The following is a 20,110-nucleotide window of genomic DNA, read 5'->3' on the forward strand; positions in this document are numbered from 1 at the left end:
GCAATTGTATATTAAAAAAAAAAAAACAAAACAAAAACAAACCAAGAGAGGTATTTGTCCACCAAAAAGATTGTGTGATTAGTTATATTAATTGATGGGTATCTATATCAAAGACCAAAAATTGTCTTTTTAATTATACTTGACCTCTAGTTGCAGAGATGTGTACAATGTTCGTGAGCACATGCACACGTACAATGTGTGTGTTTCAATGGCAATATGAATCAAAACACAGCAGAAAGAAAAACTATTAGATTTTTCTGGATGCAGCATTTAAAGGCACTTAAATCTGACTGGTTTGCATTGAGAAATTAATTATCTTCAGTCAGTAATTATAATCTGGATATAGTACAAATCAAATTACTTGCATAGTGAAATGGTAAGTATAGAGTCTTACATTTACTTACAACATCTTAATCTAATGAGGTGTTTGCCTATGCAAACCCATAGAAATAATGAGTCAGTAAATAGGCAAATAACCAGTTCACTCTACATGCATTTCTGTTACTGCTGGGTTTATGTGAATATTATGTCTACTAGCTAGTCTTTTGTATCTATTATTTAATATAGTCAGGTTTAACTACTTCTTAATTTGTTTTTACAACCATAGCGGATGTTGACATTGATGAAAAGTTTTTTATTTACTTTTAAAAGTTTCTTTATTTAAAAGTAACCTTTTGGTAATATTTAACACATATTGGCTTAAAGTTGTTTTAATTCAAATCTTTAGTGAAAGAATGTGTGTATAGCTAGTAACATTATAAACTAAAAATATGGCTGAGGAAAGCATTTTGTATTGTTCATAAATAAGTGCATGTTACCAAACATTGCTTTGGATTTCTAACCTGTTACCTGTTGTATGTGTCATACATTCAAAATATTTAAAGTAGACTTTCTTATGTAATTATTGCAATCCACCTGTCCAAATCATAAAAACTGACTTCATAACTTAGGGGAACTTTGTTTAAAGCAAACACAGAAGATCATCCTGTGACAAGGGCATGTGACTGTAGTGTGGAGATGCTTGCTGTACCTTTTCTTAATATAGGATTTAAGGAAAACTTGCCCAACTCTACTGGACTCAATGCTAGAACTTCAGCTGATCATATGTTGGAAGCAGCATCAGTCCTTAAGCAACCTTCTCCCCCTCCCTGCTGTAGTAGTCATAATATTTCAGAAGCTCTAACCGTAATCTTTAAATGCCTGTATGTTTTTTTTCTTTAGTTGTTTGTTTTGATGCCAAGATAAACTTTGATGACAATGCAGAATTTAGGCAAAAAGAAATATTTGCCATGGATGACAAGTCTGAAAATGAGCCTATAGAGAACGAAGCTGCCAAATATGACTTAAAATATATAGGACTGGATGGAAATATTGCTTGCTTTGGTAAGAACAAATAAATCCAAAAGGCATTTGAAGACAAATTCATACTTGTTCAGTGTATAGACTTTGTTTACATTCTGACATTCAATCCACCCTTCGCTGTATTTCAGTCTATTTTGCTGAGGTTGTCTGTCCTTCCACAAGTTCTTGCAGGAATGAAACTAAAATTGTGTTGAAACTGTGATGAAGGCCACAGCAGACAGGCAGGGTGCATGTGGTATCAGAGAGAAGGCAGGCTAAGGGAGAAGGGTGTGGGGTTTCTACATTCTGAATTTTTAAGCTGATGCAATTGGTCTTTCCAGTAATTAAAACAAAACAAGAGAAGTCATCAGAATTCAGTCATTAATTTTCAAAAATGAGACTGTGTTACTTAAAAGACTCTGCAAACATAGGTGTGTAAAAACATGATATTCCCACTTACAACAGAATATTGAACTCCATTTCGCTTTAAGGAAAGCTGCTAAAGAAGCTGCTTGGTTGTTAAAAGGAAAAAAACAGGTTTTTTAATTTCCTGAAGTTTCTGTAAAACAGAAATTACTCTTGTGTTTAGAAGAGATAATTAAAGAAGTCACCTATGCTCTAAATTTTCATTTTGTACAAATTCTTTTAGCCAGTACAGCTTTTTATTGTGAATCTAATTGAATTAGGCATTTTATCTCAGCTTGATGAGAAAATATCCAGCATTTACTTTGCTTAGATGTGTACTCTAACTGCAAATCCAAAAGATACTGATAATGTGTTGCAGTTGATTCAGTAAGTGACAGTGAGACTTTAATCTCAGTTTAAAAACAAAAACAAACAAAAGAACCAAACCCCCAAAAAACCAAAAACCCAAACAACAATTGGCAACACTGCAGTATTTTATTTAGTATTAGGTATCACTGTTAAATTACAGGTGACACAGAAGCCTTACTTTGTCCAGCAGGAGCAACTTACTGGGGACAAATAATTCTCGTCTACTTTTCCTAGCTTAGAGGATGTTGGTGCCCATGGCAATGCTTCTAGACTGGTGCAAATGCAAAGCAAAAGGCAGTTTCAGGAGCATTTGATATCTGTCCCCAAAATGTGGTTGTGTTTTACAGTAATACAAAGCATCATCTACTGCTGTCACAATAGTAGGAGGGAAGCTTAAGGAGTCAATTTGTCCTTTACGTCTCATGATGCAATCACTATTCCCAGAAGTTTTTGTGTCTGTCTCTCTCTTTTTTTTATTGTTCTATCCTTTTTTTTTTTTAAATCAGAAGTTTTTGCATTTCCACAATTACCATTCTGGTGCTCGTGCATGCTTAAGGGAAGGTGCGCATCTAAGTCCTAAAATTGATACAGTCATAAAGAAACCTAAATGTCGGTGTGTGTGCACCAGATTTTGAATTATTTGTTGCATTGGATATCCTTAAATAGGTACTGACCTATTTAGAAATAGCTATTTATGTAACATTTTGAGCCATGTTATGTGCTTGTGCTGATACGGTTTAAGCCTTTTCACAAACCTTATATACTTTTATGTGAAATACAACTACTTGATGTTTACGATTACAGTCAATGGAGCTGGACTTGCAATGGCAACATGTGATATAATATCCTTGAACGGTGGAAAGCCAGCCAACTTCTTGGATCTCGGTGGAGGCGTGAAAGAAGCACAAGTATATCAAGCATTCAAGCTGCTGACTGCTGATCCAAAGGTAAAAAAGTTGGGTTGGGACCAGAAATTTCCCCATGCAGCAATACAGTTGTGCTGTTAGAGTATGATTAGTACGCTGAAAAATACAGATAATGGTGTGAATGCTGAGGATGAGTTACTCAAGGGGCGATCTGGCAGGAAAAAGATTTCACTGTGAATCACTGGACTGACTTTTCAGTTCCTGATCCACACTCAGGCTTGCTGGTCAGTCTTGAATGGGTACTTTCTCAAGGCAGTTCAACACGGAAATGCAGATGTGGTAATGCTGAGCATTGCAGTGCTGAACTTTGAACATCTGGCTCCTAAAGTAGAATTTGTGAGGAGATTTAGATACTTAAAATATCATTCCTAACAGTATAGTGCCACTGTAGAGTGAGAAGGAAAATGGGAATTAAGCAAATAGCTAATTCTAAAGGCTGATTTGTACTCTTTTAAGCAAAAGGTTTCTAAAATATCTGATTCTGCACTGTGGGATAGTCTGTGTTTAATTAACATTAACAGGCTCAAATCATAGCTTGGTACTTCATAACACTTCCTTTTGCAGATGGAGGTACAGTTGCTCTTTTCTTTTTGAACAACAGGAGAAGACATTAGTCTGTATGTATTGAGTAGAAGTTATTTCTAGAGATGCATGTTAGCATGCTGAGGTCATTGGTTGCCTTTGCAGACAGAAGTAGAATATCTACTGAGAGAATATTGATCAGGTGTAGGCATTGGAGCAGTGCCACCTGACCATCCCTGCCAACAAGGAGTTATGCTTTTGTATGTAGCCAGAACTTAAGTTGCTGTAGATTTTTTTACTAATGAATATCTGTCGAAGGGCTTTGATCATCTTTTCCATCTCCTGCACCTAAGCATCTCTGCTGAAGTCCCAGTTTCAACATTTTGCTTCTTTTTGTGGATCTGGCTTTGTCTCCTTTATCTCTCTTTTTCTGTGCTTCCATCCATTTTCCTCATGTTCATTGTGTCTGTGATATTAGCTCCTCTAAATACCACCTTCCTGTGAAAATTGCATCCCTGTAATTGTATACCCTGCGCAGCTCTAAGTGACAAAATGTTGTGACTTTTCAAATAGCGGTGGATGTTGTTTGCAGCAATATTTCAAAGCAAAATCGGGAAGGAAATTTACAGTACAAAATAAGCACAGGTCAACCTCATATTGTAAGCTCTTTGCAGTTGTAACTCTGCTTGCATTTTTTTTAAGGCACGTTGTACCTTGGCAGGTCAACTGTACTAGAGAGAGTCATCTGCAATATTTAAAACATTCTTCCTGGATCTTTTTGCGCTCCCATAGACCTGGGTCGTGCTGACCTTTTGTTTGTTGAGGTCTAGGTTTATGTTCTTCACAAGATCCACAGGAAGAGAACTGGTTGTCTCCTTCTGCTTGGTGATCTTAGAAGATTCAAGTCATTAACATGCCTAAAAGAACACAGACTTGGAGAAGTAGAGAAGCAAGATATCTTGCCTGGGGCAGAAGGGAGGCAGGATGGGACTTGAGATTCATGCTAGAAAACCTGATAGTTTCCTTCATTTTCTGATGCTAGTAGACACTGTTATGCTTGTCTTCATTTGTGTAAGTTTCAGCTATTCTCAGGACATTACACAAAGATGTGTTTGTGCATGTTTGAGTTGTTCTGCAGTGCGTGCTTCGTATGATGATCAAGGTTTGGCTGAAATGTAATTTAGTTCTGAAACTTGTGTTGGTGGAGAAGCAGGTGCAGTAAAGTCTTAGATACACAACTTAGCTGATGACTATCACTATGCTAAATGGGTTCTTCTGTCTGCTACAGCACAAACAGCAGGTATTAATTTTGGTGATGAAACTTACAGAGTTTAAACAATTTTAAAACAAAAAGGCATTTCAGTAGCTCTCAGCTATATAACATCTGCATGCCCAACATTTGACTTGTAAATGTATCCTTCTATTATATGTTCTGCTTATGTATTACTGCTTAACACTAGCTGCTTACACCAGGGCTAGTGAAGCTATGCTAATTGAGACAGTGGGGCAAAGTAAAAGGTAGCATGGAAAGGACCTGCAATAGTCAGTTATGCTTGTGTCTATGCACAGCTGTAGCTCTGCCATTCCTGGCTTTGACTGGCTGAAGATGCAGAAGGCTTTAGCCTAAATGCAGCACAACCCATTCGCCTTTAATTTGTTGCCTCCTGTCTTCCTTTTGAATGCCTTTTGTGATCTTTTCTCCATTCACAGGAAGAATCACAGAACAGTTCCATTGCATTTCTCTTTTGCCTGTTCTCTTTATTGCACTCCAGGAGAAAAAGGGAGGATGACTGCTTAGAGCCTCACTAGACTGTTTATTTGGTATGGTGTAGGGGAAAGAGGATGCTTCTGAAAGCTATCTGCTCGAGGGAGTGCAGTCCATAGCAAACTTGGATGCACATACGTAAGTCACAGCATTGTCGGCCACAGACATTGTGTTTTTAGTGAGATTTAATGCTGTCGCCTATTTTTAGGTTATTAACATTGCTCTTTTGAACCTAGCCCTGCACATGAGCAGTCATACCACAGCTCTTATCTTGAGAGGTTTGCCAGGTTTAAGTGAGCCACTTCTGAACTGTTTCTTGTCAGCCCTTTCAATTTGACTGATTTTGCCTTTATTTTATGTCACTGTGACCATCAGCAATACTGTTTCAGCTCCACGTGACATCAGGTGAAAACCTTCTCTTAATGGTAGCTGATGAAGAATATTTATGAGATTAGATTCGGATCAGGGGAAGATATGCTGGCATCCCAGTACATAATAGGAGACTGAGGCAACCCCGGCAGTTATATCAGGCCTAACATCAAAGCCCTTGTTTTTCTTACTGCTCTGTAGTTGAATATTAATATCTAGCTATTAAAAAAATAAACGTTTCATGTTTTATTTCATTCTGTTCAGAAAAGATAGTAAATGTCTGTTATTTCATCTCCTGATGCACCATGTCCATTAGCTCACTAATGTACAGTAAGGTAATTGAATGAATATTCTCTTCTTAACCGATAGTAGGCTTTCAATCCCAAGAGTCATTGTGGCTAATGCAGCATTCACAGTTTGTATCTGGTCAGTAATTTCCCTGTAACCTTTAACCTGATTCCCACCTTGTTTAAGAAGATAAAAATTTGCTCTTGGGAATTCGAAGGGCAGTTAATTGTTGTAAATGTCTCTAAACAACGTGGAGCCTCTGAGGAAGACTAAACAAACAAAAAAAAGTCTACAAGGCTGTAATATGGAGAAGCACTGTCTTTTAGTTGTGCTGAAATGTGTCACTGGCAGTGTTAAGGACATTGAAAGAGAAGAAATATTCCAGGAGGAAATGTTTAGCTGCACTTTGAAATAGATCTCTCTCTCTCTTTAGTTGTCTTTAAAACATCTATTTTGTATTAAAGCAAAAAAAATACAGGTATGCCAATATTTGATTTAGTGAAGCTGGGCATATTGTTTTGAGAAAAATGAAGATCTTGGCTGGTTTGCTACTGGTTTAATCTGGCTGTTATCAGTGTCTATAATTCTTAAAAAAAAAAAAAAAAAAAACCCCAAACCACAAAAGGTTACCCACTGGCTTTTGGATGAAAATGCTGTCTCTGGAGTCAGTGACCCTTTTATACTCTGCTGGTCTTGTTTGCAGTCTGCCATATCTGATACTTCCTAGGTCAGACAGGTCATTGCAACAGTTCTGAATTCCTTTCTTTTACTATCTAAATTCCAGACTCTCTTTTTTTTTTTTTTTTTTTTTTCCCCCCTCCTTCCTGCCTGTCTGTTTCTATGAGTTTGTGCTGTGCGTCTGCTTTGGCAGAAAATGAATCATCTTTCTTCTTTTCAAGTAGTAACAGGAAAGGGAAGATGGCTCGATCTGGGTGTTCAAGCTGCTGGGAGGCACTGCGGGAGCTTCATTGCTCTTCTTTGTCCCACAGTCAGGTAGAAGAGGTTGTTTCCTTTGGTATTTCAGGGGTTCTGAGTGATGCCTGGCTCTCCCCTGCATGTATGAAGTGCTGTTTCAGTCATCCTCACTGAAGTCCTCATCCTTGAGTACTCTCACATCCTTACCAAGCTCAACAGGTGCGCGTTTTTATTCATGCTGAAGACCTGGACTGTTATATTTACCATATGATAACTGTTTGTAGGATTCAACAAAGTTTTGGAAAGGCTAAAGCTGAAAAAAAGTCTTGTCAATAGATCTGCTGTCAGGGGCACTGAAGCTTGGTTGTCATCTCTGCCCTCTGCTTTGGCCTGGAGTCATCCCACATATCTGACACTCCTAAGTTCCTGCAGGTTTTTTTTCTTAGCTTTTTTATGCACATTGCAGAGTCAACGTCAAGTTTCAGATGTCGGGCTGGCTGAATTGTGTTTTTGAAGACCCTAGTGAGTATGAGGGCCCATAACGACTAGGCTCTTGGTGAGACATATTTAGTGACTACAATTAGGCCAAGGGCCAGAAGCATCTTATGTACAACCTGAAGCAAGTCACATCCTCTACCTTTTTCTCCCATGCAGTCTTGATAGAATAAAAATAATATTGTATAGGTTACTGGTATAGGAGAGTTGTCCATTAATGCTAATGTAAGTGGTATGTGTGCTTGAGATGTGACCCAGATGTAGGACTACATAGTCTTTCCTCAGCCTTTTGGCTATACACCATCCCTTTTCTTTGTTGTCCTGTCTCCCTAACAGGAGCTAAAATACTGAAATATGAGTAAAGCAAACTAAGCTGTAAACAGGTTTGTTTTACCATTGACTGGCTCTAGTCCTGAACTTAACAATTGACTCCTATTAGAAAGTATCACTGAAATACAGGCTGTTTAAAGGCCAGAATTGTTTGTTGTTCTTGTTCTCCTTTTCCCCCTAAAGCTCCTTTGACAACCTTTTTTGAAGCCTGTCACTGATGGTATGACTAAAGACTTATCAAATCAATTGATGTTAACAAGTGTTTGCTTGTCATTTAAGCAAAATACTATTGACAGATTGACAAACATTCCTCTGGAAAAAAATATTCCATACTGACATCTGTTAACTCATACCCGGGGAATAATTAATATCAAACACACAAAACTTATTTTTTTTCCCTTTAACGGTTCTTTAGTCCAAATTCAAATTATTGTTTTATTAATATGGAATAGGCATTCTTATTCCTGTCACTTTGCTTTGCCTGTTTGCTTATGTCAGGTGCATCTCTCTGTCCACCTCAGTGACAGGAAAAGTAATGGCACTGATGTGTCTTGCCATTAAGTTGCATGTGAAGCAGAGGTCTTGGGGCTCTTATTTTCCAGGCATCTCAGAGAGTGAACAGAATTCTGAAAGAGGGTATCATTAAATCATAATTTTGAAATTCACTTATTTTCCAGCTGTGCTTGGTGTGAAAGTAATGCAGTTTATCCATCCTTATTATGTAAGACATTTGTATCGCCGGTTTATCCTTTTGGCTTGAGGGATTTTTAGTATTAGTCTTCTTAACACTGCAGTCCGTTACGTGGCAACAGAAAGGATAACATTATACTAAGGGGAAAGATTTGGGGTACTATTTTCTCAGATTTCAGAAATGAAAATAAGGTCGCCTTGTATAATTTATTTGGTCTTTATTTTGGTTGAATTAATTCAGAATTGGGTGAACTAGTTCAGTTAAGACAACTCAGGAAGTCTGGAGTGTATTAACTGTATCAGTGTGTTACTGGACTGTTTGCTCTCACCCTACAACTTTAAACAAGGATCTGCTCCTAGTTTAAGGGGGAAAAGGCTCTTTTGGGTATGGTTTCTAACTAGGCTTGACTATACAGCTGAGGGTTTTGTCCTGGAAGTTGTGCAAAAATCTGTCTTATTCAATGAGTCTGTGCCTAGTGTTTGACTGTTGGGTTACAAGCCTGAGCCAAAAAGCAGTTTTGGCAGATAAGCTTCTTCTGTTCCCAACCAATTATTCCCTGCATTCTGCCCACTGAGGCATCGTTTCAAACAGTCAGGGAGAAAAGAGAGTGGAAGAAGAAGCAAATGTTGTCACATGGCATTCCTGATCCAGGATTGGGCACCGACACGTTATAATCATATCAAATAAAAATAATGTCGGCAGCCAAGTTGTGAGTGCAGGCAGTTTGCGCAGCTATTTAATGTGGTCTGCAGAATGTCTGTTGCAGTATTAGTCGTGCCAATCAGTCAAGACTGTCAAGTCTGTCTTGACTAAGAGGAAGAGAACATCAAAAGCAACATCCAGAAACAAAGAACCAACTCGTTTGATTTTCTTCTAGGGCTGCCTTTGCCCATTGATGAGAATGGTTATTATTGCTGTTAGTCCTGGAAGTTTTGTGTGGAGTGAGAGGAGAGTGCTTTGGAGAGTGGGAAGGGGACTATTAAACTTTAAAAGTCATAAATAAAAAATAGTGTGTAGAGGTTTTAAAAATATAAAAATCGAAGTGACCACACTTGCTGTGATAGTGAGCTTTATCCTAGTTAGAGCATAGGCTAGTTGTGAATAGTTTGTCATGCATTTTCTGCATTTAACTGGCTAATTGTCAGTAGTGGATTTCTCAGTGTTACAATAATGTGAAACCATAAATCAGTAGGATCAGATAACCTTCTCCATCACACATGCAGCCTATGTCAGTGTGTGTATAATGTTGAAGAAAAAAATGAAATGTAAATAGCATTCAGTTATGGACATATAATAGAGTGTTTGCACTGGATTTGTTTGAATTGTGAGATTGCATGTCATTTCAGATAATGCAGAGGAACCCTATTCTTACATAGTCATTAGAAATCTTTTTGCTTTCTCATTCAAATATCATGTACCCTTTACACACTTCATTACCCAGCTCTTCTTTACACAGCAAGAAAAGTCTGTATGCCTTGTGTGTTTTTCTGATTCACACAAGAGGGTGAAGCATCATATGCTGTTTTGAGTACTCTAAAAGCTATAGCTGAAGAGTTACTGTAGTGCAAAATACCTGTGTGTTATAGTATACTGTTCCACCAGTGCTAACTGCTAGGGCAGCGTTCTCACCTCTGCATAGCCCTTTATAGCTCCAGCTGGGTATCTGAAAATGGTGGCACTTGAATTTAGTGGATGCTTTTGAAAGTTCAGGCTTTGACTGCTCTGTTTTTCTCGCTCTGTGTGAATTGTGGGTTATAATACTCCATAGATGACTCCACAGGTACCATAGATGACTGCTCTCAACACGGATCAAAAATTATATATTCTGTTAAAGAAATTAAGTGCTATGGAAATGATAAAAGTTATCTTCCTTTATTGCTTATTACATAGCCCTATCCTACTAGCAGTTTTGTACTCAGCATTGTTTTTGTAGAACTGAAATATTAAATTTTTAAAAAGAAAGACATAATCAATAAAAGTGTTGAGTTTGTGTTGCAATTTTGACATATGTGTAAGACCATGTCTAATCAGTCATTGAAGTATATCACATAGTTTTTGGAAGCTGGATCTTACTATGTCATCTTAATATTGTCTCCTAATAACATGTAGAGAGCACCTTTTGCCTTGGGGGTGTGTGAACGCAGAGGGAGAGACCATCCTTTTTCTCCTATTTAAAATATACAAAAGACTCAAAGGTTGAAAGAGGAACCAGACACAAAAAGTTGAAGGAAAACTTCAGTTAACCTGGGTAATGTGCCCAGTGCTGCAGGTCAGTGTCTACCTCGGTAAGGCAAGAAGTAGTAAGGTTTAAATGCAGCAAAGAAATTTAGGTTAGCTGGTCTTAAAATTGTCGAGCAGAAAAGGTAGTTGAGTCCTACAGCAGTTTATTTTAGGAACTTAGAGGCTATCTAGCACCACAAGTTTTTAAGAACTAGCTAAACAAAAATTTATCCAGAGCGTTTCAAGAAGAGTTGATCCTGCCTTGGGGCCAATGAATGGACTGGAGGTTTCTTTTCCTCTTTCAGAGAACAGCCCTAAACCTAAAGCTGTGATTAGTAATTTTGTATGGGCAGTAATGCCTTGTCTTTTGAAGCCTGTTGAAGTTTAAGATTACTATCATAGGATGACAGTTTGTAGAGGTAGAAAAGACCTATTAGAGCACAGAAACATCTTGTAAAGCTGGGAAAAGTCGACAAAGGCATATTGTATATTCTACCTCAGAAATTTGTACAAATACTTTGCCTTTAACCAAGGGTATTGGAGCAGCTCATACTTCTTTTATAGATACTGTAGGATTTGAGTTTATAGGACTAATTTAGGAGTTTCCCCACACTTTTATTAGTGCTGCATTGGTGAGAAAATATAGACTAATAGAAGCTTAACAAGGATTTCTTCTAATGTGTCTTTGCAGTTTTGCAGGAATTAATGTGAAATGACTAGTCATCTTTTAGAGCACTTAAAGTATTGAAAAGGCATTCTTTCACTTCACTGCATTTTTAGAGACTGATAGTGTATTGCCAATATTTATGAAAAAGTGACGACAATTATGCATTTAAAATACATAATTGAATTGTCTTGATTTATAATCAAGAGTAATGTATTTTTCAAGAGCATGTGTAGTATTGAGTCCTAAGTAATTGATACGTAAACATACTTTAATATGAATCTGCCATTATTTATAGGCACTGACAAATTGAATGCCTCTTGGCATTTTAAAGTTGGCTATAATGAATCTTAAAAACTGGATATGAAAATAAACTTACTAAGCAAGAGGGAAACTTGCAGAGATTTTGTAATTGCCTCCTTTGTGGCGGAGTAAGGAAAAATCAGAAATTTTTCCTTAGAAGGTAAATGCTGAAAAATTTGTGGAAGAACAACAATAAAAATTGAGCTGTTAGGTTTGGATAGAATTTGAAATGTTTGTGTGCCAATTACCCTCTCTGTAGTGGTATCCCTTCTAAAATAGGGACAGAAGAACAGGCATTTCCATTTCTTCGAAGACAATCTGCCTCAGCCGCTTGAGATAGCTGCTGTGTGGTCAAGGCTTGTTGCATTTTCCTGCTTGTTTGGAGGTACATTTGATTAATGATCAAAGTGATAAAGGATTTTTTTATTGGCTTCTTCATTCATTAGTGCTTGGGACTGGACTTTTCCGAGGAAGCCACTGATGAGCCAGTATGGCGGAGCCTGCAGTGGGAAGTGTTTAAGGGAAGTCCATGGTAATGGTTATGGGATAGTACAGGTTTCTTGCAATGTGGTATCACCGTCTCACTCCAAACCACGGCCTAAAATGAAGGGCAACGGATGCAGACAATAAATCTCCATCTTGAAAAGCTTGCCAGCATCACCTCTAACTGCCAAATGCCTGATGTTGCGTCCAGCATGTGCAATATAATGTGCAGTTATGTTTGTGTGTCTTAGTATGGCCTAGTAAGAGGAAATGCCATGCATAATGCATCAGAAAAGTGTTTAATCCTTTACTGTACTTTACAAATTGATTAAATTTTGAAAATTTATATGACTCATTTCACAATTAGGATAAAAGAGAAGATATTTTAGGAATCTCAATTTGGTAATTCATCTTGGTGAGATGAGTAATCTATTATTAATCTATTTATAGATCATCTATCTAGCGTACTTACAGGAGAATGAGAGACAAATCACTTGGTAATATAGGTAGGAAATAGTATATTAAAAGAAAAGTTGTAGGTGTCCTTAAACTCTTCTGTAGAGAAAATCACATTTTAATACCCATTCTTTTTTAAGTGGTTTGAGGTGTTATGGCTGTATAGGAAAGTGTTTTGTTCTTTCCATCAAAATGAAGAAATGTAATCACCTTACCTCCATCTGTTTCTGATAGAAACAGGCCTAGATGATGAACTGTATATTTCAAGCAGGTGCTTTTAGGTTGTACTGGGTAAGACACACTCTTCTTCTGACAATGAAATTAATATCAACAGTTTTTACTTATAATTTCAGAAGCACCCTTGATGGATGGAGCACAGTTAGATAGAGCATAGGTTAGTTGAAGAATAAGACTCAGTTTTGGCAAAAAAACCTGGTGAAACATGACAAAATTAATGAGCATTTTCCTGTCATAAAATTATCTTTTAAAGACAGAAGAATGAAGGGCCTGATCTTGCTAAGATTTTTAGTGTAAAGATATGCCTATACATTAAAAAAAAAAAAAAAAAAAAGCCGGGGGGGGAATTTGAAGCAGTTTTTTAAAATGAGCTTTTTGTCTCTAAGATGAAAAAGTGCAGTGTCGGGTTCAGTGATGTGCTTATTGGGGAAGAGGAGAGAATTGCATGGAAAAATACACGTTGCACTTGTCTCTGCTATGACACCTGTGCTCTGGTTTGCATCCTAATATAGGAAATAATTATGATAGGTGATCTTGTTCTAACCTATTATTATTAATCCCATATGCCATCTGAAATGACTGACACAGTGATGTGATCAAGCATAATATGTAGGTCTGGCACATATGTAGCTTTTAAATTCATTGGCATCTTTTTAAGAAAAAGATCTGTTAGAACATCCACCCATTTCTATGGAAATGGCATTTTGAGGTGCAGTGTATCTTCTGATATTTTCTGTAATCCACTGTAGATGCCTTTTTTTTTCTTTCAGTTTTTTTTTAATATTGAGGTAGGGAATGTATTTTTCTAAAGTATGTGAACTTTATTTTTGGAGCATGATACACTCTATCTGTCCAGTAAGAGGAACGTATTTAATTTATATTTGAATAAGAAAAATAATCCTTGGCCTGCGTTCATCCATTCGTTTGCATAGCTGAGCATAGGATGATGAAAAAGCTTTGGAAGAGACAAAAATTATTTGAAATATGGTGTAATGAAAGAGGGAAAAGCTATTTCTTTCCCTTGAATCTCTGTTTTGTTTCAGGTAGGACTGAATTATTTCACAACTTCATTATTCATGCTCCAGTTCAACAAGATATTCAAACCTGTTTCAAGTTTTAATATTTTATTATCTATTATTCTGAGTGGATGGGTAAAGCTGAAATAAATGAGCCTATTCACTTTTAAAGCTTGTCATGTGCTTAAGTACTTGGCAAATCAAGTCAACATCTACCACAAATGAGTAGTTCTTACTCTTGTTGCTAGAGGTTTTGTTTCACCTTCTAATAGAAAAACTACCCTGTTATAGGAAGATGAAAATTAGTCCCAGTTCTCAAAAGATGTTGTCTGTGCTTTACCTTTTAATATTTTGTTGTACTAGGCAGTCTCTAAAATCAGGTGTTTTCTTTAGTGTGAAAAGTGAAGAGCTTATCTCTTTTAGTGCTCATGCTTTTGATAGCAATCTGCAGAAAACACAGGTTATTCCATCTCCCGGTGCCCAATTCTTTTATGTATGTAGTCTGGGAAGGGTGAAGGAATAGGAGGAATATTCCAAACAGACTCTGTGGGCATCTAACCACGTTTCCTTCAGTTGCACAGGACTTTAACTGATTTAGATGGCTCCAATATTTGTGTTAGTGGGGAATAGTGGTGCACAGAGTCTGTGTAAAGCAGCATGAGGGTGCAAAGGACAAGGTCTACAGAAATAACCACTTCAGTCAAAAGCCAGGCAAAACTTGAGGACTGTCTCTGCAGTTATCACACTGTTATCTTCATATACCAAACTTGAACTATCCTTGAGAAAAAACACATTATCATGTGCTGTTTATGTCAGGTACAGTGAACACATCTCATCCACTTGATCTTTCAATGACTTTGGCTTGAATTAAATGTATAACCCTGAGCTTAATTAACTTCTTGAATTTTCCTTAGGGTTCTAGCTAATACCTTTGGGGAGCGAAATAGTTTCCCTGTGGGTTTTTTTTTTTTTGTTTAAACTTTTCTCTCCACCTTAAAAATCCACATTTGTTTGGTTTGCACTCCCAAACACCATAGCAGATTCTGGCTTAACTCTGGTGAATAGAAAGCAGGAAATTTTTGCTCCCTCATATTTCCTCTCCTTTTGTAACAACTCAGAGGATGTTACTTCTTTGTCCCCTTTATTCAACAGAATCATTTGCTATGTGGGTACCTTCTAAAGCAGCAGAGGGGAAAGTAATCCTAAATACCCATGTTTAAGAAACTCATTCCCTCTCCATTGTGAAAATGACAATATTCCTTTCTAAAATGTGGACAGAAAGTCTAGTGAAAACTGAAATGAATAATTCAATCTTCTACCAACACAGATACATTGATACATTCCTACAAATCTATAAGCAAAATTAGATTTTTTTGTATTTTTTTTAATTGGGTAAAGTGTATTTACAGATTAGCTGGATAAGGTTATGTACCTCATTCTGATGCTGGTGCTTCTCATTGAATTACAGGGGAGTTGCCTCTGGTGCTGAATGTCCAAGGAAGGGATTGTACATGGGAGAAGGCAGCAGATAGCCATGGGGGCTGGAAGCTACAAACTGGGCTACTGCTGTATTTTGGCATAGGCTACGAAGCTGGGATCCTATAGAGGCTCTGCTTGTCAAGAGAAAAGTGGGTCCCAATTCCCAAGCATTTTCCGATGTCTCTATTGTAAAGCAGAATAGAAATAGTAAGCTATTTTTTTGCAATGGCAGTATCTAACTGGTAATAGAAACTGTCACTTTAACTGAAGGGTTTTAATTGAAAATCTGAGATTTTTTTAATGGGAACTGTTGATTTTTCTTTGGGTTGGTGGAAGACCACACGTTTCTTCAAGGGGAGAGGACTGACTTAATGAAAAAAGCTGAAACCTTAGTTTTTAATCAGTTTTGAGTTTGTTTTTTTTTTTTAATGGAAAAATATTCAACCATTTTGAGCCAACTGGCTTTGAAAATTCCAGCTAAAAGCAAATAAGTGCCTGTGTGTGGAACAACAGGTGGATAATGTCTGACCAAATAGATTTTGCTGAAATTTCCAAAATTATTCAGAGGTTTTCAGCAGAAAAAAAAGCAAATTTTTTAAAGATTTTTTTTTTTCCAAGCAATTAGAGGAGTTGATCAAGAATAAGGTAGCCTTACTCATTGCAAATTGTTATATAATTTGTTCTGTTTGGCAGAGTGGAGCAGGTATTGTACTATTTCAGATATTTCTAATGAATAATAAAAAAATATTTCACTGCTTATACAACACCATTTTCACCTTGAATGTTCTGCTGTGGCTTAAAAATATCTTTTTCTATTCTTTTTCACTTATATACATATTTTACTCATTGAACAAGTAGGGGGAATAGAGAGCTAGATTTTTTTTTCTTAATTTTATATATGCAGTTTGCTACAGTGAAGTGTAAATGGCGATGTGTATGTGTGAGTATCTGCATACGTATATATGATTGCTGCTCTTAACGCAAGTTGTGTGCACGTTCGCACAACCTTTTTTTAATGCGGTGTTGGGCGTTGCTGTACGTCAGAAACCATTTCTAATTATTTAAGGATAAGCCTGAGCAACCAAAAGAGCTGCAAGGCACCAGATGTGCATTCCCCGTGAGCATGGGGGAGAAGGAGCGCTCTGTTGCTGCCAGCAAGCCGCTTCATGCAGAGGAGCAGCCAGCCATAGTAGTCACGGCAGAGCGTGGCCTTCCTCCGACCACGAACCTCTGAAATGCCTCAGGGTAAGCCACAGAGCAAGCCTGCCACCAGTGCCATAAAATTGCATTTCTGAGTGGACGATATTTGGGCTGACCGTGTAAGCCAGTAGTCACTTTACCAGAAAAGGGAATGAAATCTCTGTTGTGCCAGCTTGGCAGATTGGGCTGTATTTACAGAGAGGCTCTAGCTGAGAAGGTCGTTAAACAAAAGTTAGCATAAAGCTCTGTCCTTTGACAGAGTAATGCCAACTTTGTGATTAAAGTAGAAGCCTTCGTGTAAACTATGGACGGCTCTTGTGCATTAATAGTGGAATTAATAGTGATAATAGGGGAAAAGAGTAAAAGCATCTCATTAAGAAAATAGATTACATACATGCTTATGTGGTGTAGACAAGATTAAAACTTTAAAATGCTGAGGATCTCTTTTTTTCTTAACTAAATCTCAATTAAGTCAACCTCCCAGAATACTGTTAGAGGCCTGTAAATGGCAAAAAAAAAAAATCAGTTATTGGGTAGAAATGAATGAATGTGCAGAGTCAATATTTTATAGCAGGTGGTGAAAGTTGAATACCTGATGCCCAGCAAATCATTTGGTTTAAAGGTTTGGGACTGCAATGCTTGACTTCTCACTGAAGAAATATAAAAGAACAAATTACTATTTGCTGGAAAGTCACAGAAACCTTATCAGAATTGTTTAGTTCCTGCTGCTCCCTGGAGGTTTTCCTCTTTAACCATTGATTGAGTATGTGCTCTCTGAATTGTGAAGGATTTGCCTTTAATCAAAACTTCCATGGGACCGTATACAGTTGTTTTGGCTTTTTTGTGTGTATTTACTTAGATAGAATCTCGAATACATGTTTTTTTCTGCTTAGTCGTACAAACTGTGGAAGTAATTGAACTGAAAAGGTAAAATAAAAGCAATTTAAGCAAAGGTGGTGCCTACATTTCAGCAACATTTGCTTAACTCCCTTAATAATGCTAAAAGTCTGTTGATCTTCAGTAGGAAAAGCAGATGGGTTCAGCCTTCCCCCCTGCCAGTGGAACAGATTCCACCTTACTGACCACTGCAGTTTTTGGCTTTTTATCAAAGAACTTCCTTCCTCCACTTGTAGTATCAGCGGTCAGCTCTGTAATTCCCTTCTGCCGAAGAATCAGGTCTGTGGCAGTGTATCAAAGGTAGTACTCCATGGCTGCACCCTCCTTCTCTCCATTTGCACCCGCGCTCATCTGACACCGCAGTGAAAAAGCTCAGTGAGCTACGTTGGCAGAAGACTAAACCAGTAGAAACAGAAATAGATTGGTTGCCTGACCTAGCTCGTTACTAGGTCAGATGAGTAGTTCCTGGAGGACAGCGCTGGTCTAGATAAGCTTCAGTCCTTCACGCCTACCGGTGATCCCTTCTTCATGCCAGATTCTCACATTCTTTCTTGCACTGCACGATGCTTCCATCTTTGAGTGCTCCTATCAAATTCAGTGAAACTACTTTCTGGTCATATGTTGTTCAGCATAATCTTCTCCAAAAGGAATCTGGTCCATTAAGGAAAATTAATTATTTGATATTGTTGATGGGGGTGCTGATTATATATAAAAATTATCTAGTGTTAAGCTGCCCAGCAAAAAAAAAACAACACAAAAACCAAACAAAAAACCGCAGCCATTGTCTGGCCTACGACTCGATTTGAGCTCTGATTAGAATAGGCTTCTTTTCTTCATTTCATAAATCACCAGTAGTCTGTGTACTGAGAGTTTTGACTCGGATCCAAGAAAAAAATGAATTTTGTGTGTGTGAATACATTTACATATTTAATGTCCTCCAAAAAAAAAGAGAATTAAGCATTAAATCTAGAGAGATTTTCTGCAGTTCACTCCGATTAGTGATCAAATGTGCTGTACTCTTCCACCCTTTGTTTGACACCTGACGATATTTCATTTGTTAGTCTTGCTGAGTTCAATCAGTGTGCTTTACCATAGAGCACTCCATAGTGCTCACAGTCAAGAGCTAGTCGCCAAATATGTATTATTGTTTAGCTTTTAAAACCAGAGGAGCAACTTTAACACAAATTTGATTGCAGTAGAAACTAGTATTAGTGGCATGCTGGTATTGGTGCTGCTGTTCTGTACGGTGAGAGGTCTTCTCTTTCTTTATATTAAGTTGAACAACACCAATATGAGATTGTCCCAGCAACCCAAGAAGAGCAACTCCACTATTGAATTCTCAGGTGCAGCATCTTGGCGTATAAATCAAACCTTGTCTAATTGTAGTACCAACTTATTGGTCAAAATCTTAGCCCTGGTGTTGAATTTAATTACACAGTAGGTAAAGAGCATGAAGTACTTTCATGTTATTTAGGAAATCGTGGTCATGACTACTAAATAGCTTCTATTATTCCCTGAACTTGGTACAGGGCTAATTGTTTATCACTCACAAAGTCCCTCATTTTCCCACTTCTTACAGTCAGTGGTGCTGTAAAACCCCAAAAGAAGTCACAATATTACCCTCAAGAGAGGAAGATGATATTGATCAGAAATAAGGGGAACTCGAAATCGAGCTAAAATTGCTGTAAAGGTGGGTTTTTTTCCTCTCTTAAGAGAAGAGAAGGAAAACTTCTTAGTGAAAATTATTTTATTATCTCAGTTCCTTCTGGTTTTGATGTACTTTTATCAGCTGATTGGCTCCAAAATAAAATGCCTGAAATGAATTACTGTAATATAAAAGAAAATATTCTTTTGGTCTGTTCTTCTTTCCCAAGCTGCATTTTATGTACTAACACAATTTTTTGGTTACTTTGAGGAACTGTATTTGCAGAAAGTGGGGAACTGTTTTGGAAGTCTCCAAGTATTCCACTCCCTTTGAACACTGGGGTGGAGGGGTTGGTTGGGGTTTTTTTTTTTAAAAGCATTTGTCAGGACAGAACAGCTCTAGAGGCTTTAAGTAAAGCACTGATTGCCCTGTCAGTCAGGGTGCTGAGGAACTGGGAACTTCACAGATTGATGCTTGACAGAATAATTAGAAAACTGTCACTTGAAGTAACCACTCTGGTGTTCCCTAAAGAAATGTGCCTGTGCCAAATGTGTGCTGTCCAAATCTAGAGGTTAAATGTTCAGTAAGACAAAACATAGCATGTCACCAGAGAAAATTACTTCCAACATGCTGTGGAAGTGATGCTCCTCGAGCCCCTAAACAGTGACTACACAGTTTATTGAGCTTACCTGCTTTGATCTTGCTCATGTATTCAAGAGCTTTTCAGCCCTGAACTAGGGGGTTTAACTTAGCAATGCACTGAGGCATTATCTAACATTTTAGATAGCAGAGAGTCTTGAAGGGTTTGAGGCAAAAGCACTTAAAGCTGTAACGATGTTTTCCAATTCTGGAAATATTTTACAGCAGTCCTCCAAGTGTTTTTGAGTACCTTTCAGTAAACAGAGGCAGGTAGTACAACGTGCTTCTTTCTTAATCCTTAGCCTGTAAGGAAACCTGGATGTATTTTTCAGGTTTGGGTTGTTTTGGAGACTGTTCTGAGGAGTGCAGAACAGGCTGTGACATTTGTGTGCTTTGATTTTCATTCACGTTAATGCTGTGTTGTCTGGGGGGGGGGGGGGGGGGGGGAATCCCAA

The 20,110-nt window shown here is 37.6% G+C and overlaps 1 protein-coding gene across 1 annotated transcript in view; it reads left to right on the forward strand.

The window, feature by feature from the left end:
* SUCLG2 (succinate-CoA ligase, GDP-forming, beta subunit) overlaps positions 1 to 20,110 on the forward strand; it is a 132,917-nt gene that overhangs the window by 75,636 nt on the left and 37,171 nt on the right. The window contains exons 8-9 of the mRNA XM_010570812.1: positions 1,222 to 1,383; positions 2,920 to 3,062. Of these exons, the coding sequence (XP_010569114.1) occupies positions 1,222 to 1,383; positions 2,920 to 3,062 (305 nt within the window). The remainder of the gene's footprint in view (positions 1 to 1,221; positions 1,384 to 2,919; positions 3,063 to 20,110) is intronic.

Source organism: Haliaeetus leucocephalus, unplaced genomic scaffold, assembly GCF_000737465.1.
Source record: "Haliaeetus leucocephalus isolate CR32 unplaced genomic scaffold, Haliaeetus_leucocephalus-4.0 Scaffold2, whole genome shotgun sequence".
NCBI classification, from domain to species: Eukaryota; Metazoa; Chordata; class Aves; order Accipitriformes; family Accipitridae; genus Haliaeetus; species Haliaeetus leucocephalus.